General features: G+C 43.4%; 1 protein-coding gene across 1 annotated transcript in view; it reads right to left on the bottom strand.

Annotated features, from left to right (window-relative positions):
- myo10l3 (myosin X, like 3) overlaps nt 1-17,842 on the bottom strand; it is a 50,617-nt gene that overhangs the window by 4,183 nt on the left and 28,592 nt on the right. The window contains 22 exon segments of the mRNA XM_063888279.1: nt 349-472; nt 934-1,091; nt 1,268-1,462; nt 1,637-1,779; nt 1,900-1,955; nt 2,449-2,542; nt 2,748-2,843; nt 2,953-3,196; nt 3,422-3,545; nt 4,418-5,236; nt 5,360-5,390; nt 5,507-5,920; nt 7,484-7,590; nt 10,478-10,592; nt 10,763-10,887; nt 12,583-12,663; nt 13,334-13,442; nt 13,555-13,637; nt 15,105-15,173; nt 16,058-16,150; nt 16,712-16,778; nt 17,219-17,319. Of these exon segments, the coding sequence (XP_063744349.1) occupies nt 349-472; nt 934-1,091; nt 1,268-1,462; nt 1,637-1,779; nt 1,900-1,955; nt 2,449-2,542; nt 2,748-2,843; nt 2,953-3,196; nt 3,422-3,545; nt 4,418-5,236; nt 5,360-5,390; nt 5,507-5,920; nt 7,484-7,590; nt 10,478-10,592; nt 10,763-10,887; nt 12,583-12,663; nt 13,334-13,442; nt 13,555-13,637; nt 15,105-15,173; nt 16,058-16,150; nt 16,712-16,778; nt 17,219-17,319 (3,448 nt within the window).

Here is a 17,842-nt window from a genome sequence, read left to right as displayed (position 1 = left end):
ATTTAAATTCAAGCAAGACCACTACAATTATTTTTGACAGATTTATTTAATCCACACATTTTAGTGTTTAAATGATATTAGATAACTTTCAAATATTATGGTAAATATTTGCTTGAAATGTTTATTTCAGTGCCTTCAAAAATTGATAAAGTTGCCAATGTGTAGGATGCTTTTGAACAGCATAAACAGATACAGTACATGCATCTATTAAGGTATGTGGCATTGCAACAACAATTCAAGATTAAAGTATTTGCCTGTGTATCGTCAAACAACGTAAATAGAGTATTTAATTCTGTCAGGATTAATAGAAGTCCTGAAAAGCTTGCTAACAGTTGCTTTTGAACTCACAGTGAATGCTGACATCTCCATAGGGCAGAGGTAAAAGAGGGGAGTGCAAAGGATGCTGGGTATATCGCAGGATGGGGTTCCTCCAGTATGTCTGCTCCACCGCCTCCACATTCAAACTGCTCTCCTGGAAAAACACAAAATGGGATCTTTAGTCCAGAAGTCATGAATTAACTTCACGACAAAGTAGAGCAATCTTAAATAGGCAGGCGTTAACCACTTAATCAACTTTAGGAAAAATAAGATAATAGAAATATCAGTGATGAGCATTGTTATAAAGTAAACTGTTATGTGACAGAAAAAGAAGTTAACATAAGTGTGTTGGAGCGGCCGAAGCCAAGAAAAATCAAGGCACACACTCAGTGAGTAGAAGTACCTCACTTTACTACAGTGTGTGTCCCTGCCAAAGGTTTGCATGACTGAAAAGAATTGGAGTTAAAATAATATCAATATGTTAAAGAGCATATAAAGCAGGATTACATTTTTGAAACTATTAATCATGGAGACACATTAATCTTGTTGTCAGACAATCAGTTATTAGCATGATATTAGTAACAGAGAGCAGCACACAGGATAATCCTTTAATACCTTGATGTCCCTGATGAGTTGCTGTGTTGGCGTTTCAATGGGAACTTTGCTGTCTATTGCTCCTTGTATGGCATTCGCCCACCGCATGGCTTCATTCAGCATTTTGGTGTAAAGTCGGTAAGAGTGTTTACGTCCATGAATTATTATATTCCAGTAACCTGTGTTAAGAAAACAAAGTCATGAGAACCTTAATTACTCTCTGGTAGATATGACATTATGCCCTACAACATGTTCGCATCTGAAAATGATCAGATACCTTTAGGAGACCAACGCTTAAACTCATAAGTATATTGCTGTCGCTAAAGATGACTGAATTGATTGACTATGAACTGACCGGTGTCCTTGAAGACTTTCTCGTCCGGCTGCACAACAGAGCAGAGACTGTTGAGCACCAGAGTTCCCAGTTTGGAGGCGCTGCGCTCTGACGACTTGTAATAGTCCAGAGAGGTTGTGGTGAGAACAAACCAGCGCTTCTTCAGCTTCAGAGAAGAGCTTTTCGCTCCTGACTTCATCTCTTTATGTAGCCAGCCTGAGGGAAGATAAACCTTGTTGTAAATCTTTTTTTAATGTAAACTTTAACTAATCCATAACATTTTGTTTTTTAAGTGCAGAACTTTATCAGCTAAACAGAAGCACCTACTGCCTGTGTACAAGAATCAACTCTCACATCGTGAAAATCCAGAGTGTGTCTCAACTGACTGACCTCTGACTAAGAACTCCTGTCCATCAACCCTGAGATCTCCCTTTGATTTCTGCAGCAGGCCAATCCAGTGGTGCATCTCCTCAGCGGTGTCTGTGTTGCAGTGGATCACCCGGTTAGCCGTGATAATCACAAACGAGTTTGGTCTGTAAAACAGAACACATGAACACACAAGTGTTGTTATTCCTATATATTATGTACATGCTGCAGTACCACTAAGACTGCAGTATGAATATATATTCTTTAGTTTTATCATCATTCTTTACCTGTCCGGGTTGTCTGATGCACAAACAGAATCAATCAAGCCCACATCTAGTGTGCCCTGGAGAGAAAAAAAGGGGGGGACATTTAAATGAGTTGTTGACAATCTGTAAAAACTGTTCTTTGTAGTTTCTACAACATGTCATGTCACAAAAGCAAATGTCTGACAAACTCTTCGTACAAACTGACCCCTTACTAGAGCAGTTAATAGGAAAGTAAATGGGGGGTTATAACAGTGTGTTAGTCATACTGTGCATATTTCTAATCATATTTCTATGTTATGTGGCTTTAATCTTTCTCTTTCCATTATTTGGTTTTCCTGTTACTGGTCATTTCATTTCTAAATCTGCAAATACTACTGCAATATTTTATTGCATACAAATGGACAATAATAAACCAGTATGTGTGTTTTGCTTCTTCAGTTTAAATAACCGTATGATCCAAATCTGGACCATCATACTTTAGCTGATTCAGTTACACGTCTCTTTATAAAGGCTGAAAACGTTTGACTTGAGGCTGGGGCCCAGGCAGGAGTGAGGTGAAGCAGGACTCACCACTGCATTCTTGGGGTTGGCTTGTTCATGGTGCATATCCAGGAGCTGCTCCGGGCTGGCGCTGTGGACCCGACTCAGCACATTGAACCAACCACTGGATTGGGTCAGAGGGAGTTCAGAAAGTAAAAGTCAGCAAACATATAATTGAAATTTACGTTGTGAACTTCCTCTGGCAACCACAAGGGGGAACTTTATCCCACACATAGGTTTAACAGAGAGATTATGACAAACAAAACCACCACATGCAAAACAGACACAGTGGGTACAGGATATCTTTAGAATTTATGGATATAACATACCTGGCATCTTCTGGAGACTCAGCATAGATGTGGTAGGTCCTCTCGTCAGTCACAATATTCAGTGCATTCTCCTTCACATGATTGTCCACGATATCCCTACAGAAACACCAAAACAAAAACGTATTGTTCTGTTTTCTTCAATACATATAATGAAATCCCCGAAATAAGTAAGAAAAGTTAAAAACCTAAAAGCACAGGGTCTTACTTGGCTGTTCGGATATCGATGGTTCCTTTCAGCTTCTCTTCGCTGTCGCTCTCAAAGTACATGAGCTTCGACTCCCGCAGAACAAACCAGCGCATCTTCCAGTTGCGGCGAGACAGGGTGGACATTCCTCCTCCTTTTTTGTAAAGCCAACCGGATTTGAGGGAGTCCTGCTTGGCCCGATACCACATGAAGGTCTCGTCCTTCAGGACACACCAGCGTCGACGCCAGGGGATCATCAGCCCACCTGAACGGGGAGAGGATGTTTATTTATTCATGTTTTATAGGAAATCTCAGTGTTATGGGAGCTGTTACACATAAAGCAGACAATACAAGTACTAAAACATAAAGACAGAGTTAAGCAGGAAACATTGAAAGCCGGTTAGCCAATTTTTTAATTGACAAAACAACCAGACATGCTGTGCTAAAATTATGTTTGTCTTATGGGTAGTGATTTGGAAAAGGTACTCACTCTTCATGTAGAGGTAGCCGTGGAAGTATGGAGGCCCACTGCCATTCAGCAAATTGACTCTCCCATTGGAAACCTCTTCATCTGTGTCCACATAGCCATCGTTTTCCTCATCGCTGTCAATAAACTGAAAGACAAAAAAGCAGCGTTTATGACAAGGGCTGTGTTTCAGTTATATACCTCCACAAACAATGTGTCCCACACTTGAGTATTAAAACCTGCACAATTTTCAAGAAAAAACAGGTTTTTATTTCAGAGTCTTCATTTTGCAATTTGGGTACTGAGGCCAGTGCCATAAATCTGTCTGATCTTGTTGTCAATCAAACCACTGCCATAAAACTTGCAAATACACACACACACACACACACACACACACACACACACACACACACACACACACACACACACACACACACACACACACACACACACACACACACACACACACACACACACACACACACACACACACACACACACACACACACACACACACACACACACACACACACACACACCTCTCCCTTCGACGTTATGCTGATCTGACAGTTTTATGTCTGCGCTCTCTGCTTGACTTGCAGAATCTGGGAATAGATTCACACGCTCATCAGCAGAGCCAAAACAAATAATTGCAACAGTGTTTCACTGTGATTCTAACATGAGCTGAGCCTTTTGATATGTTAAGGGAGGGTTTAGGCCTGCACACATGCACACTGAATGTTTGATATGCAGGGGTCAATGCATGGGGGGAACATTGTGCCCATTGGGAGTCTAGATGTGTGTATGTGATTAATGGCTTAAGTTAGATTTGGACTATAAAAAGTAATTCCCTGTGTTGGTTAATTTTTTAGGGCAAAATGTAATCAAAACAACTTCATTTTTAGTTCAACTGCAATTCCATTCACTTCTTTAGGTAAACAATGACACTCCAAATGATATTCCATCTGGATTACATCTTTATCATTTGACAGAAATGATTCTCAGCCTGTAATTCCTCACCGAGTCCGAGCTGCCTCTGAAGGAGTCCAGGCTGTTTTGGGTACAGGAGGATTTCCTCAAAACCTCCTCATCTGTTATATGGCCGTCATTGGTGCTAGCACCCGAGCTGCCATGAGCCTCCTCAAACTCTTCCTGGTCGTAGTCCGATTCTGTGTCTGGCAGGTTTTGCTGGGGGCGTTCCTCACTCGCAGGCTCAAAGTCGGAGCCCCTGCTGGCCCTCAGGCTCGACTGCCTTTCTCCATTAGTGACCACAGGAGGAGGAGGAGGCCTGGAGGTGCGGGAGTCGGATAGGGTGGGGGAATGACTCAGTCCGTTCGGGGAAAGAAGTTTTGCTGGTGTAGGAGAGGAGGCAGAGACGGGGCTGGCAACTGGTCCTTCTGCAAAGTCAGGCGGAGGAGGGGGAATACTTTGAAACACTTCCTTGTCTAGAGGAACCACAGCCGGAGGAGGAAAGTCGGGCAAAGGAACACACTCTTCTTCAGCGTGGAAACCCTCGTCTACCTCCTCCTCGGCTAGAGGTGCTGTGGAGTCAGTTGGGTCGTGGAGGTTCTCCTCACTTGAGAGGGATGGCTCCAAACCACCAAAGTCCAGGAGCTCCAGAAACTCAGTCGCCACACGGGAAGCTTCCTTCTCCAGTCTGTAGATCTCTGCGTCTCTAATCTGCCGTAGCTCCTCATGGGAGACGTCTCCGAGGAGGGACACGCCGTCTTCCTGTTGCTTCTGCAGACGCTCAATCTCCCTCTCCAGCCGCTGGATCTCCTCCATTTGACGGCTCTCCTCCTCAGAGGTGTTACTTTGGGACTGAGTCTGGGACAGCTCCTTATGTAGACAGGACAAGAAAGAGCAAGAGACCTAGAGAGTAAATAAAAATACTTTATGATACCACATTCACATCAAATTTTTTTCTGTTATTTGAATATCATTTAAAAAAGAATGAATTACCTTCTGACAGACCCCATTTACCAGTGACTTCCTGCAAATGCAATTCAAAACACTTAGTATGACAAATGTGCACATAAAGGACAAATCCAACTAATCTAATCTGAAATGTTGGCTCTTCAATGTGTGACAAAGAGGAAATTACTCTACCTTTTCTCATCTGCTTTAGCTAGCAATTTTTGCCCTTCCTCCTTTTCCTTCATTAGTCTCAGTTCCTCCTCCCTCCTCTTCATCTCCTCGTCAATCAGCCTTTGCCTCTCCTCCTCCTCCCTTTTCCACTTCTCCTCCTCCTCCTGTTGCCTCCTTTCCTCCATCCTCCTCCTCTCCTCTTCTACACGCCTTCTCTCCTCTTCCTCTTCTCTCCTCTTCCTCTCCTCCTCCTCTTCTCGTTTCTGTTTCTCCTCCATGAGCTGGCGATAGAGGGATCGGGCCCGCTGGCCTCTGTGATATTTCTGCAGGACGATGGTGGCGAAGCGCAGGCGCAGGAAGACGCGTCTCCAAAAGTGAGCGCGGTAGTTCTTCTGGATGGTGACGACGCTGGACTGCACCCTCTTATATTGTTTCCTAATGAGAAGATGAAACACACACCTTTTAATCAAGAATACACATATGTAATCAAATGTTGTGTGTGGTCACAAAATTATTCGGTGATTTCTTTACGATCCCTCTCTCCGTTTAAATATAAACACTGGTGAGAACGCCTGTTTACTGTGACCTATGCAATGTTTGGATCTGATGAGCTAGTGCTGTTCCATTGTGGCTGTGTGGGCAGCTGTGTTCAGACTAAGCCACATCACCCACACACTGCACATGCATTGCATACACACACACACATAAACAGCGTCCACACACGTGACTTGCAAAAAGGACCACACACAGTGCTCTGACTCTCTGACCCGCAGCCTGGCCTAGTAATCACTCCGTGGCCTGTGACTGGCCTCAGAACAGAGGTAATGTTACATGTAATAATACAAAGGCTTTACTTGTGTCTTCAGGGAACTTTCCTAGCCTCCGTCCCTAACATGAGCAGCTCTGAAGGGAAGAAAACTCACAACCTGAACACTGTCATCAGTCCTATTATAATCTCTCAACAGAGCTTTCCGAGTGACATGTTGTAGCTGCAGGTGGAGCACCGTTAGATTTCAACCCTGAGGGTGTCTGCATGCGCAGATTTTTAAAGCAGCACAGTGATGGATGTCGTCCTGTCTGACAGGCAGAGTGGAGAGGTGGAAAAGTTGCTGCTCAGGCTGAAACGCCTGAGATTTATTCAGTGAATAAAAGCAACATTGACTGTACTGCTGATTGTGAAGCGATACATAGAAACCTTGTTGAAGCTCACAGATAACTATGTTTATCCAAGGGTGGTCCCACTAAGCATTATGAACTCGACAATATTCAATCTTTCATGCTCTAGTAGCTGTTTTAAAGTTGTTCAAATCGTCGTATTCCTATCTAACTCAACAATAAGAAACAAGAGAAATACTATATATGTCATGAATCTATGTTGGTTGTGGCTGCAACTTAACATCATATTGAGATGTTCTAGTTTTCTTATCCATCCTTTTATACACATTTCTCCAACTGTGAAAAAACAACTCACTTTTTAAAATACTTTTTTGCCCCCCTTGTTGAGTGTCTCAGGACTTTTTCTTTTGTTCTTTGGCAATCAGACTTTGTTATTTCACATACTGGTCTATAAGACTTTCTGGAGTTCAAGAAATTTGTAGAGATTGTTCTCCAAAATTCTGCATAATATTCAGCAGAAACACTGGAAACTATAGCGAGTCAGCACGTATTATAAATAAATGTCCTTTCCTGTATACCTTAATTGCACTAAAGAATCTGTCAAGCTGTACTGATACTGTATATAAATCCACATAAAACACACGCACGCGCGCGCGCGCGCGCACACACACACACACACACACACACACACACACACACACACACACACACACACACACACACACACAAAGGGAAACATGTGTGCAAAGGCATGCACACACATAACCCCCATCCCCCTCCAAAAACCACACACACAGGCTGCACACCTCGATTACAAAACAAACACTGACAACTGCCACTGCCACTCAGGCCCTCACCCCTCCCTCACACTTCACCACTCACCTTGCCACATAGCTGAGGATGTGGGCGCGGATCACCATGCCAGCCCTGCGCCGCACCTCTTCCCTCTCCTTTTCCAGCCTTTGCTCCAGCGCCTCCTTCAAGAACACCTGCGGGACGAGCAGCGCCACGGCCGACAGGGAGTGACAGAGAGAGAGGTTGGGGAAGGGAAAGACACAGGATGGGTTAGTTCCTCTCCTTGGTAAGGCTGCAAAAGAGGGCCCAAAAGAGATGTGAAGGGCCCCTTGTTGTCTGTTGGCAGCACCCTGTGCCCACTGCAGAGGAGGCTGTGGTGCAGTTGAGGCTAGCAGGCTAGCTGCTCTCCCTGGCTGCAGAGCAGATCAGAGGGGGAGACTGGCACGGGACTGCAGTGTTGCTGCTAAAGCCGATGCTGCAGAGCCTCATTGTGTTCCATCCTGAGAATTTCCCTACTGCTGCTGCTCCTACTGCTGCCTTGGTAGCTCGACTGACGTGCACAGGCAGAAAGTCACAGTAAGGGAGGGGAGGGGAGAGGTAGGCAGAGGAGGGATGGAGGGATGAGGGGGAGGGATAGTGGCTTGTGTCCAGACAGAAAGCCACACCCCCCCGGCTCTTGTGAAGGAAGAGAAAGAGTTTAGTTTAACTCTTTCCTCTCTCCTGGAGACTTTTGAAAAAGTTGGCACAGTCTCTGAGGGATATTTGACAGTTTACAGCTCCTTTTAGACTTAAAAGCTAAGAAGGAATAAAAATAGAGCAGTAACATGACATTTTAAAACATAATCAGATTCTGTTCAACCATGAAAGCAGGCTGGGAAAACCAACCAATTTATATAATAATTCAATATCTGTCACTAGCCTGGAGGATGAACTGCTTCTATAAAGGGTGAGACCTTTCAGTTGGTGTGATTGCGCGCGTGTGTGTGCATGTGTGTGTGTGTGTGTGTGTGTGTGTGTGTGAGTGAGTGTGAGATTGTTTGTGTGTTGTCCCCAGATGTTCCACTAATCAAAGGACCCGCAGCTGCAGCCTTGCCTGCCACTGTAAAGTCTGAGAGAGGTGGAAGCTTCCTCTTCGTCCACATCCTTCCCTCGTCTGTAAAACAAATGTCTCGCATACACATACTCACACACACACCAGACACACATTTCATGCAACATCACCCCGGCCCCTAATTCTGGGCAACACACTTCCTCTGCACACAATCAGCATGTATATAATTACACACAGATTGTTTCTCCAAAGGAAATGTAGCCCCTTCTCTGTCTCCCAGACCCCTTTCCCACAACCCACACTACATTTCCCTCAGCCCAAAAATATGACGCTGCCATCAAAAACACAAGCATGTGGGCAGAATGACACAGACTCGGTCTTAGTCTTGTTCTCCTTGTAAAGTGGAGCAGTCATTAACAGAGGCAGTCTAAGGTCAAAGTGCTGACCCATGAAGTTTTACCCACAGAGGAAAAAAATGGTTCCTCTCTCTGAAGTCAGTAATACATGGTGACTGCAGAGATTTATACTGTGTGCATGTGTGAGAACTTTAATATAGATCGGCATGTGCACATTAGTGGTTATGCACCAGTTCTAAACTTAATAATAAACAACACATCAAACATTTTGGTCTCAACGTATATTCAGCGTGTGTTCAGTTGGCGCTATTCATAGTGTGCCACTCAGATGGTGTATTACAACTAAACTGTCCGACAAATTTGAAATGTCTCCACGATTAACGGCTGCAGAGAAACTACAGCTTAGAGCAGGAAGTAACAAATGTGGATTTAGCTGATTTTAAGAAATCCTATAAACCGTTTTATTTATACCCTTCGCATGCTGTGAAAAAATGTCCATCTTTGCCCAGTTCAAAAAGACGAAAGAGGTTTAACTGTCCTGATTACGCAGGTCATTAAAGGTTAATCATTCATCGGGAGAGAACAAGAAAACGCTTTGCTCTGGGATGTGGATTGTTTCAAATAAAGGGGCAGAAGAAAAAAATAAAAGATAAGCATCACAGAGAGCTTTGTTGAAACAGATGGAGATAGCGCTACGATAACTTTTAGAGATAAATAACCATCACCGCTCCAAGTCACTCGCAGGTCACAACTCAATGAGTGTCATGAAGCCAACTCTTTCTGCTGAAATAAGGCGGGCCTCAGGATTACTGTAAGTACCCGCGTTGGGTTACAGTTACAGTAACAGTTGTTGGTGTCAGGGGTTTTTACAGAGTGGCAGAGTAACTCTGTGGTTGCCAGCAAGAGAGCCGAGGATTGACCACAACCGGCCACAAAAATCTTTGGGACATGAGTCACATCTTGGGCTGTCCAAACTAAACTGTGGTCCCATTTGAAAATGACAGCAGCTTGACTTCTTGAGAAAAGAATATTCCCAGAAAACCCCGCATTTCAAAATATGTAATAGAGCAGGATTTTCTGCTTGATTGTCTGTATGCCATATATTTAAATCTAAGAAAGAAAAAGCTTTAAAACTTAATTTCTGAGAGGTTGAAACATGTTTTTAGAGGATTTTGATAACTGAATGGTGTACTGTATATTCTATCTGTGCGAGTGATTACATTACATGTCACATTTCACATGTTACATGTTGTGAGACCTCTATCCAAAGCGACTTACATACATACCATACTGTGAACAATCCCCACAGGAGCAATTTGGAAAGTGTCTTGCCCAGGGACACAACACCATGCTGACTGTAGTGGGAATCGAACCTACTCTCCCCTGTTCAGAAGATCAGCGCACTATCCCAATGCGCCACAGTCACAGCCTTTCAATTAATAATCCAACTATGGGGACAAATATCTGTTTACACTGTCGCATTATAGGGACCTGCCTCATAATTAGGAGACAGAATGGTGACCCACAAAGTAAATAAAAAAGTTTTGGATATGGTGAAAAGCTAGGTTGGTTCTGGGTTAGGAAAGTTATTACGGTAGTTTTGAGTTTGGTGTGTGTGTGTGTGTGTGTGTGTGTGTGTGTGTGTGTGTGTGTGTGTGTGTGTGTGTGCTTTACCTTTGTCTTCCCCAGTTGCCACGCTGCTTTGGCTTTGTCATAATGGGAGAGAAGCTCTGAGCAGCTCTGCTTCTCATCGTCTGAGGGGATTTTGTTCTTCGGAATCATCTTATACCTGTGGAAACCCACACACTTATACATATGTATAATACACATACATACATTCAGAGTAAGAAGAGCACAAGAAGGATACTGGGATTTTTTGCACTTATTTGACTTTGGTTTGTTATTTCAAGCCGTCCAACATAACTCTTATTAGGTGAGTATTTTTGATATTTTTCTGACCTGCTAAAGAAGTCCTTAAAAGTTCTCCGGACGGGGAATCCAGCCCTGCGGATCTTCACAGTTTCCAGCATCCCAGAATATCTCAGCTGGTTCAGGACCACATCAGGATCAAACCGGTTGGCCTTCTGTAGATGAAAAACAAGAAACAACATGAAAACTTCAAACCCTTAAATGCCTATTAATTCTTCTGAAATGATAGCAACATTAATAGTCTTTTGTTTACTAAGTTAAGCCTTTTTCAGCTTTTCTGTATTGAAGGTCTGCGTGCATACAGGACTGATTCAGCACAATTGATGTTTAGGTGATTATCTGTGAGTGGAAGATATGACACAGCTAAATACTCCAGGCAAATATAATCCTCCAGTGTTGAGCCCATACAGCTATTCAATCTTCTCACTGCTGAGTCACATTAAACTTGAACAAAAAATAAATTACAATGGAGAGTGCTATCATTTTACATTAACAATCAGGTTACTGCAGGGAAAACACATGCCACCAGAGAGAAACCTGAACAGTGTGGAGCATGGGCTTGCCCACTGCGTAGGCCTTTCTTTCTGGAATAATCTGCTGCATTGTTCACAACTCTGTGTTACTAATGATAAAGGATATAGGATGTCTGCCGCCCTACACCTCTATGCAGCCTGCCTGTTTGCTCGCAGTAACAGCACGAAGGCCATTGTCACCCAGAGGGCACACACACACGGAGGATAAGCCTCACACAGGACGACCGCATTCCCCAAATGTGTCAATCTAATTACAGGCTAATGCTCCTATGCATGGAAACAGACACACCGAGTTACAAAGGCATGCTTGCATGTGTTCATAATGAAACACACACACACACACACACACACACCACTCTGAGATCTGAACTCTGCTCTTTAGCAGAGGATTTAGGCAGCTGAAAGGGGTATGGCATGTTGACTTGTTTGAGGGAAAATAAGCTGACCCTTCCCACAGAAACATTTTTTTCCAAGTGGGCCGGGTGCATGTTAATCACACAAACACATTGTATGCATGTGAGAGTTTGCATGCACGCAATCCTGTCATTCTGAAGGATTAACGGAGGCACGGCTTGTTCCAGCTTGAGCGTCCGAGGCCAGGTGAGTGAATGCGAGTCAGTGAGAGCAGGGGATGAGTGAGAGAGGGTGACAGTTTCCATGCTAATAAGTAAGCAAGATGGTATGGAATGACGCACAGGGGGTTGGAGGTAAGGAGAGGACAATCCCTGCTGTGTGTAAATGAATACCGAACAAAAACATGAGATAATGCATCTGGATTACTGAGCACCCAATTCACTTTCATCAAAATACATAAAATAACAAATGCTAACGATCTAATATCAGGCAATCGGATAACAGTGCAGATTGCAAAAGGGTTTGCAGTTATGTGTTAGAGGGTAGAGGAGGGGTAGGGGCCTAGTTAATAAACGTCCCCCTGGCTGCACCACAGCCACAGCACTGTGGTCTTATCTTGGCATTCCTCTGATGCAGCCAGATCAGCAGAGCATCCGCCATGCTGCTGCAGCTGGAGTGGCCAGCAGTGAACTCTGACCTCTAGGCAAAGGGATAAAGTGGTAGGAATGTGCTGGTACACAGCCCTTTTATTTAAATGGGAATATTTGCAACAAGACAGGAGAGAATCTGCAGCCCAAAACTATTTCAGGAGTGAATCAATTATATGACTAACGATTAGCTCTGAGCGATGGGAGCTATAAATAGCACCAAGGAGGTTTCACTTTGCAGACGCTGACCTTGACAAAAACCTGGCAGGGTTTCTGGCTTTTTTTTTTTTGGTGCATTGAAATTTGCATGACCTACCTTGTCCATGTTTGGTTTGATGCAGCGTACAAAAAAGGGGTTGGAAGCACTAAGTGTGGCCATCAGGGAATGCAGAGAGTCCTGAAACACATCAACAACGGGAGGATTACAATCAAAACAGCAGAGATATGTCTGTTAAGTTATCCAAATGTATTCCTTAATGTATATCTATTTAAGCATGAGATTTTCTCTGTGGCAAATAATAAATAATACCAGTCAGGAATATTTCCAATCCAGACAAGCCTCACTTTTTCAGTCTTTATAAAGGGAGAATAAAAAAAAAACTCTGTAGCCCATATTTACTATAACACACACTTGCACCAACACACACTCCAAAGACCCTTGAACCCCTGTCAGCCTCGCTCTCCCCGCTGCCTCAGACAGTCTGTCTCCAGCGGGGCCCTGGCCTGGCAGAGCTGAGCTTGATTGGCCCCTGGTTGGCCCCTCTCTGCCCAGCCATCAACCATAATCCCCTGGCTTTAGAAACTGTAGGCCGGGGCAGCCTGCCAAATCCTCCCCTGCTCCTTCTCTCCACACTGCAGTTAGTACATGCTAAGATAAGCCCTCCGCTGTACCCCCCCACCTACTGCAACAACCACAAATTCATACATCCCATCAGCCATCATTCTCTGCAGACCAAACACACTGGCAGCTTGGTCCCCCCCCCTGTCTCTAAATGATTTCTATCCCTCTTTCTGTCTGTTCCCCCAATCGTTTGCTGGGAGTTAGATCATAGAAGCTTTGGCCTCACCCTGAACTGAGAGCTGACGGTGGGCTTGCGTCGGGCAGTGCCCATCTTCAGGGTCTCATCTCCATTTCTGCTGCCGACACGCTCAAAAAGGTCGTAGATGAAGTCAAGCCTGCAGACACATAATGCAGAACAGGTAACGTGATTGTAGAACCGTGCATTGAAGCTGAATTATACAGGTGTGTGATCAGGATGCAAGAGTGACCAGAGAGCAATATGCTCACCTGCTGTCTTTAAGAATAAACAAGATGTCATCTCTGAAGGTGTCTCTGTTCTTCTCCAGGATCCCACGCACATCATAAAGCACCTAAAACAGAGGACAGAACATAAAAAGGGAGTACTAGAACTGGCTACATCAAGATAAGATTTAAAAAAGCACCTTAAATCAGTGCAAGAAAAAGGGAAAAAACAAAGAAGCAAAGATCTATTTAAAATAATAAGTATAAGAAAATAGTTCCAACTAATATATAATGTTCCAAATACTGACCTATGTTTTGATGGATTTGTACTGCAGCAAAATAAGTGGCAGCGTTTTGCAAATTGCTCTCAGATGTGCAGGTGAGTCGTATTAAGTTGTGTGTTCGCTCATTGGAATTAAAAGAAATGCATGTTCATTTTTAAATACAAAAAAGGTGTAATCTTATCACGCACATATTTGTGTTTCTGTTCATGTGATGTTGTATTGTGAATATACTATAATCTAATGACAAACCCTGAACCCATCCCCAGGCCTTGAGGCTCATTGGGAGCCATGAGATCCAAACTTGACGACACATGTTTTTATAAATCACAGACACACTCATTACACTCCATTCCTCTTATATTGGAATAGACTCGTACAATAGGTGCTCTGTGTCTGTCAGTTTTGGGTTCAGCTAACTGGGATGGGCCCATGATACTACGGAGAAACAATAAAGTACACACAGCTTGAATGCAAAATCTTAAAGGTGCACCAATCATATAAAAACTGAATCTGCAACGCTGTATTCACAAAGTTCCGCCCTCAATACTTTTGTCTTTAAAACACATAAATGCTTATACTCAACCACTGGGTTTTCAAGGTGTGGTGAGGTATTTTTGTTGTTGCTGTTGCTAAAGATCTTGTCCGACAACCAAACTTAATTTAAAAACCGACTGCATTTCCGTGGCACCACATGGATAATCAAATCTAAGGGAGGATGAAGCTATTTCCCGCTGAGTTCACAGCACCGTTTCAGATAACAGAAGGAGCTTTTAGAAAGGCAACTAAAGTCCCTGCAGAGAGAGACAGAGAGAGAGAGAGAGAGAGGGGGGAAACAACTGGTCGGCTGGCCTTTTCTCTCATTACCACAGACATCCATGCCAGGCTTGTGACTGAGCTGCCACCCTAACACTGAGGAGACCTTGTCTGAGGCAGCCTTCATAAGGCCTTTCTTTATCAAGGCACATCTTTCTACTCCCCCCACTCCTGCCCTTTCCAATCTCTCTCTCTTCCCTGATCCCTTTGGCCGTTCACTACACGGCCGTCAGGAGTAATCCCTGCTCATCATGTAAGCAGAGGAATGTGAGGATGACGGAGAGGCAGTTTCTCCTGACTCAGAGAAACAGACAGTGTAGGAGGGGGAACATCAACATCCTGTAGCTGATTTTGGCAAAGACGATACTGCTGTGTGTGTGTGTGTGTGTGTGTGTGTGTGTGTGTGTGTGTGTGTGTGTGTGGTGTGTGTGTGTGTGTGTGTGTGTGTGTGTGTGTGTGTGTGTGTGTGTGTGTGTGTGTGTGTGTGTGGTTAATTACCTCTCCAGCGTAGTGCTTGATGCCAAACTGGTGGTCAGTCACTCTGGGTTTAACATAGTATGGGTTTGTCTGAGGGAAAGCACAAAAAGAGCACTGATTTAGAAATGCTGTTCAAGTGTATCTCATTAGTGATAATCAGTTTTACAATTAATTAGATTAAGCAGATATAGCCAGAGCTCCAAAGGAGAGTTGAGCCGCGGCTGAAAGGTCAGCAACACATTAAAGGACGCAACTGATTAATATTGTCATTATTCAATAACCTGTACGTTATTCTTGTTCCTATAATCTTATAATCTTAGTCTAGACAGCGAGTGAAAACGGTTAGGTTTTCAGAAACCCAGTACATGACTATATTTGTATGACGAAAACTCCCATAAGCAAAAACTAAACAACACAATGACAACTACCTCCTCATGTTTCTGATTTATCTGTCTTATTGCACCTTTACTGATATAATAAATATGAATGGAAGTTTCATTTTAACTTCTGTTTTATTGCATATTACTTCAACTTAATAATATATACATATATACTGTTTATATATACTTAAAGTACACACATTAATCAATTTAAAATGTATACAACACAGTGTTTTTATAATAAATGTTCTTTCAATCAACTAAACAAGCAGTCCACAAATGATGTCGACACTAAACATAACCTCTACATGAAGTTCATTAGCTATTCCTCTTCAACTCCTTCGACTCAGGTCAGCCTGTGTTTGTCTCACTTTGTGGGTCAGCCAAAGAAAACCCTGCTGGGTATTCTGAGGACACTCTTTTCTCCTGAACACAATGCTGATCATTACTGGAGAATGGCTGATCACATTTCAGTGTTGTTGTTTTTGTATGTTAGAGCGCCTGGGGCAGGATCAGACGTTCAATGCAGCAGAGAAGTTTAACTCTTTGGTTGGGGGGGGGCATGTAAGTTTCCATTTGTACGTGAGGACTCACTGCATGTCGGCTGTGCAGTTTCTCCAGGAGGGTGTAGTCCGTGCCTTTTGGGAAGCGACTCTCTTCATTGATAAGAGCCAACATGCCCAGTTTCTAAAGGGGAGACAGACAAGAGAAGGGTGAAATTCAGAACAGTCATGATGGAACTAGTTATAATACCATCGGGACACATCTGGCAGCTTTTGTTGTAACAATGCTTCCAGGAAACACCATAAGAATTCATTCAATTTTCTCTTTAATTTACAAAAGAAGGTTCACTGAGCAGGCATGATGTTCCGCACGTAACACATTTCTACACACAGATGTAATAATACCGCAGAAATCCCCTTATAAAGGCCCATCCAGCCAAAGTGTGAGTTTGAGTAGGGATAATATATTTTAAGTGTAGTCTTTGGCCTCCCCTTAATGTAGGATTTTGACCCGAAATCCTTTCAAACTATGGTGATAAAATGAAACAAATTGTCTTAATGCCTCCCTTTAATGCTACCTCGGGCTGCTGACTGGTGTACATTACTGTGCATGCAACATGCAAAATGAGACTATATAATGATAGAGTAGGAGAGGGAGGGCAGTGTAAGCACAGTGAGGCGTCAGCCCGCTCCGGCTGGTGGTTAGCGGTCGATCACAGTGGTGACTTTGCTGTCTCAGGGATACCTTCTCTATGAGATCCAGACACTCTGCGTTATCCATCCAGTCTATGGCCTCCCACTGGATTCCCTCTCTGCAAAGACACAGACACACAGACACACAGACACACAGACACACAGACACACAGACACACAGACACACAGACACACACACACACACACACACACACACACACACACACACACATAAATATAAACAACTAGGACGACACAATGGCTGTATTGTCCAGCATGAGCATGTGATGAAATGAGCCATGTCCAAGCTGCCGTGCCATTATACAAGAACACAACTGTCTGGGAGAGAAACTGAGCCAATCCCAAACCTCTGGCAGTTTGCCTGTTTCGCCCCAAGGAGGTCCAGCCCCCCCACCATATCCCCGGCTCTATCTGTCTGTGGGACAGACTCCAGCACATGAAAAGTCTTGTTTTGGTTTTGGATTTATCCACTAGCATTCAAGCCTAGTTTGAAGAAGTTTATGACTCTTATTTCTGTAGTTACGATAAAAATCTTTACCTGTTATACTCCAGCTGCTCCAGAGAGAAGATGTGCTTGTTGAAATACTCCTGGAGTTTCTCGTTGGCGTAGTTGATGTTAAACTGTTCGAACCGGTTCACCTAAAGGATAGAGGAGGAGGGTTTAAAATCTGTCAGTTCTGCGGCTTAAACATCACCTTCAGACATGTCAGAGAAGACAAATATAAAACTTGACATGATTGACTGATTTCTTTCGTCTTCCTCCCCTAAAAAATCCGAAATAGAGAACATTCAAATGTTACTTCCCTCCAAACTTTTACATCTAGATAAGACATCTCCTATGTCACTGAAAAGTCTATTGTCACTGTTTGTTCGTATTGGAACCCGACTTGTATTCCTGCTGGCAAACAAGTAAAGCAATATGGCCTTATTAAGATATTTTAAATGATTATCATTTTAACTCTGAAAACTGAGCCATTTATAAATACCAACTAATCACTCCTTATGTATTAGTTATTATTTTTGGGTGTCTGGACTCTACAGTGTGGTTTGATTAAATTTGATTGCTATGGCCCACTGTCAAAGCATTTCATGCCTGTGCAGCTTCAAAAATGATTTAACTGACAGTGAGGTGACAACAGCTTTTCAACTTATGAGCCGGCCA

Source organism: Eleginops maclovinus, chromosome 7 (genome assembly GCF_036324505.1).
Source record: "Eleginops maclovinus isolate JMC-PN-2008 ecotype Puerto Natales chromosome 7, JC_Emac_rtc_rv5, whole genome shotgun sequence".
In the NCBI taxonomy this organism is placed as follows: Eukaryota; Metazoa; Chordata; class Actinopteri; order Perciformes; family Eleginopidae; genus Eleginops; species Eleginops maclovinus.
Note: the sequence above shows the minus strand (reverse complement) of the source record. Positions and strands in the feature narration are given on the sequence as shown.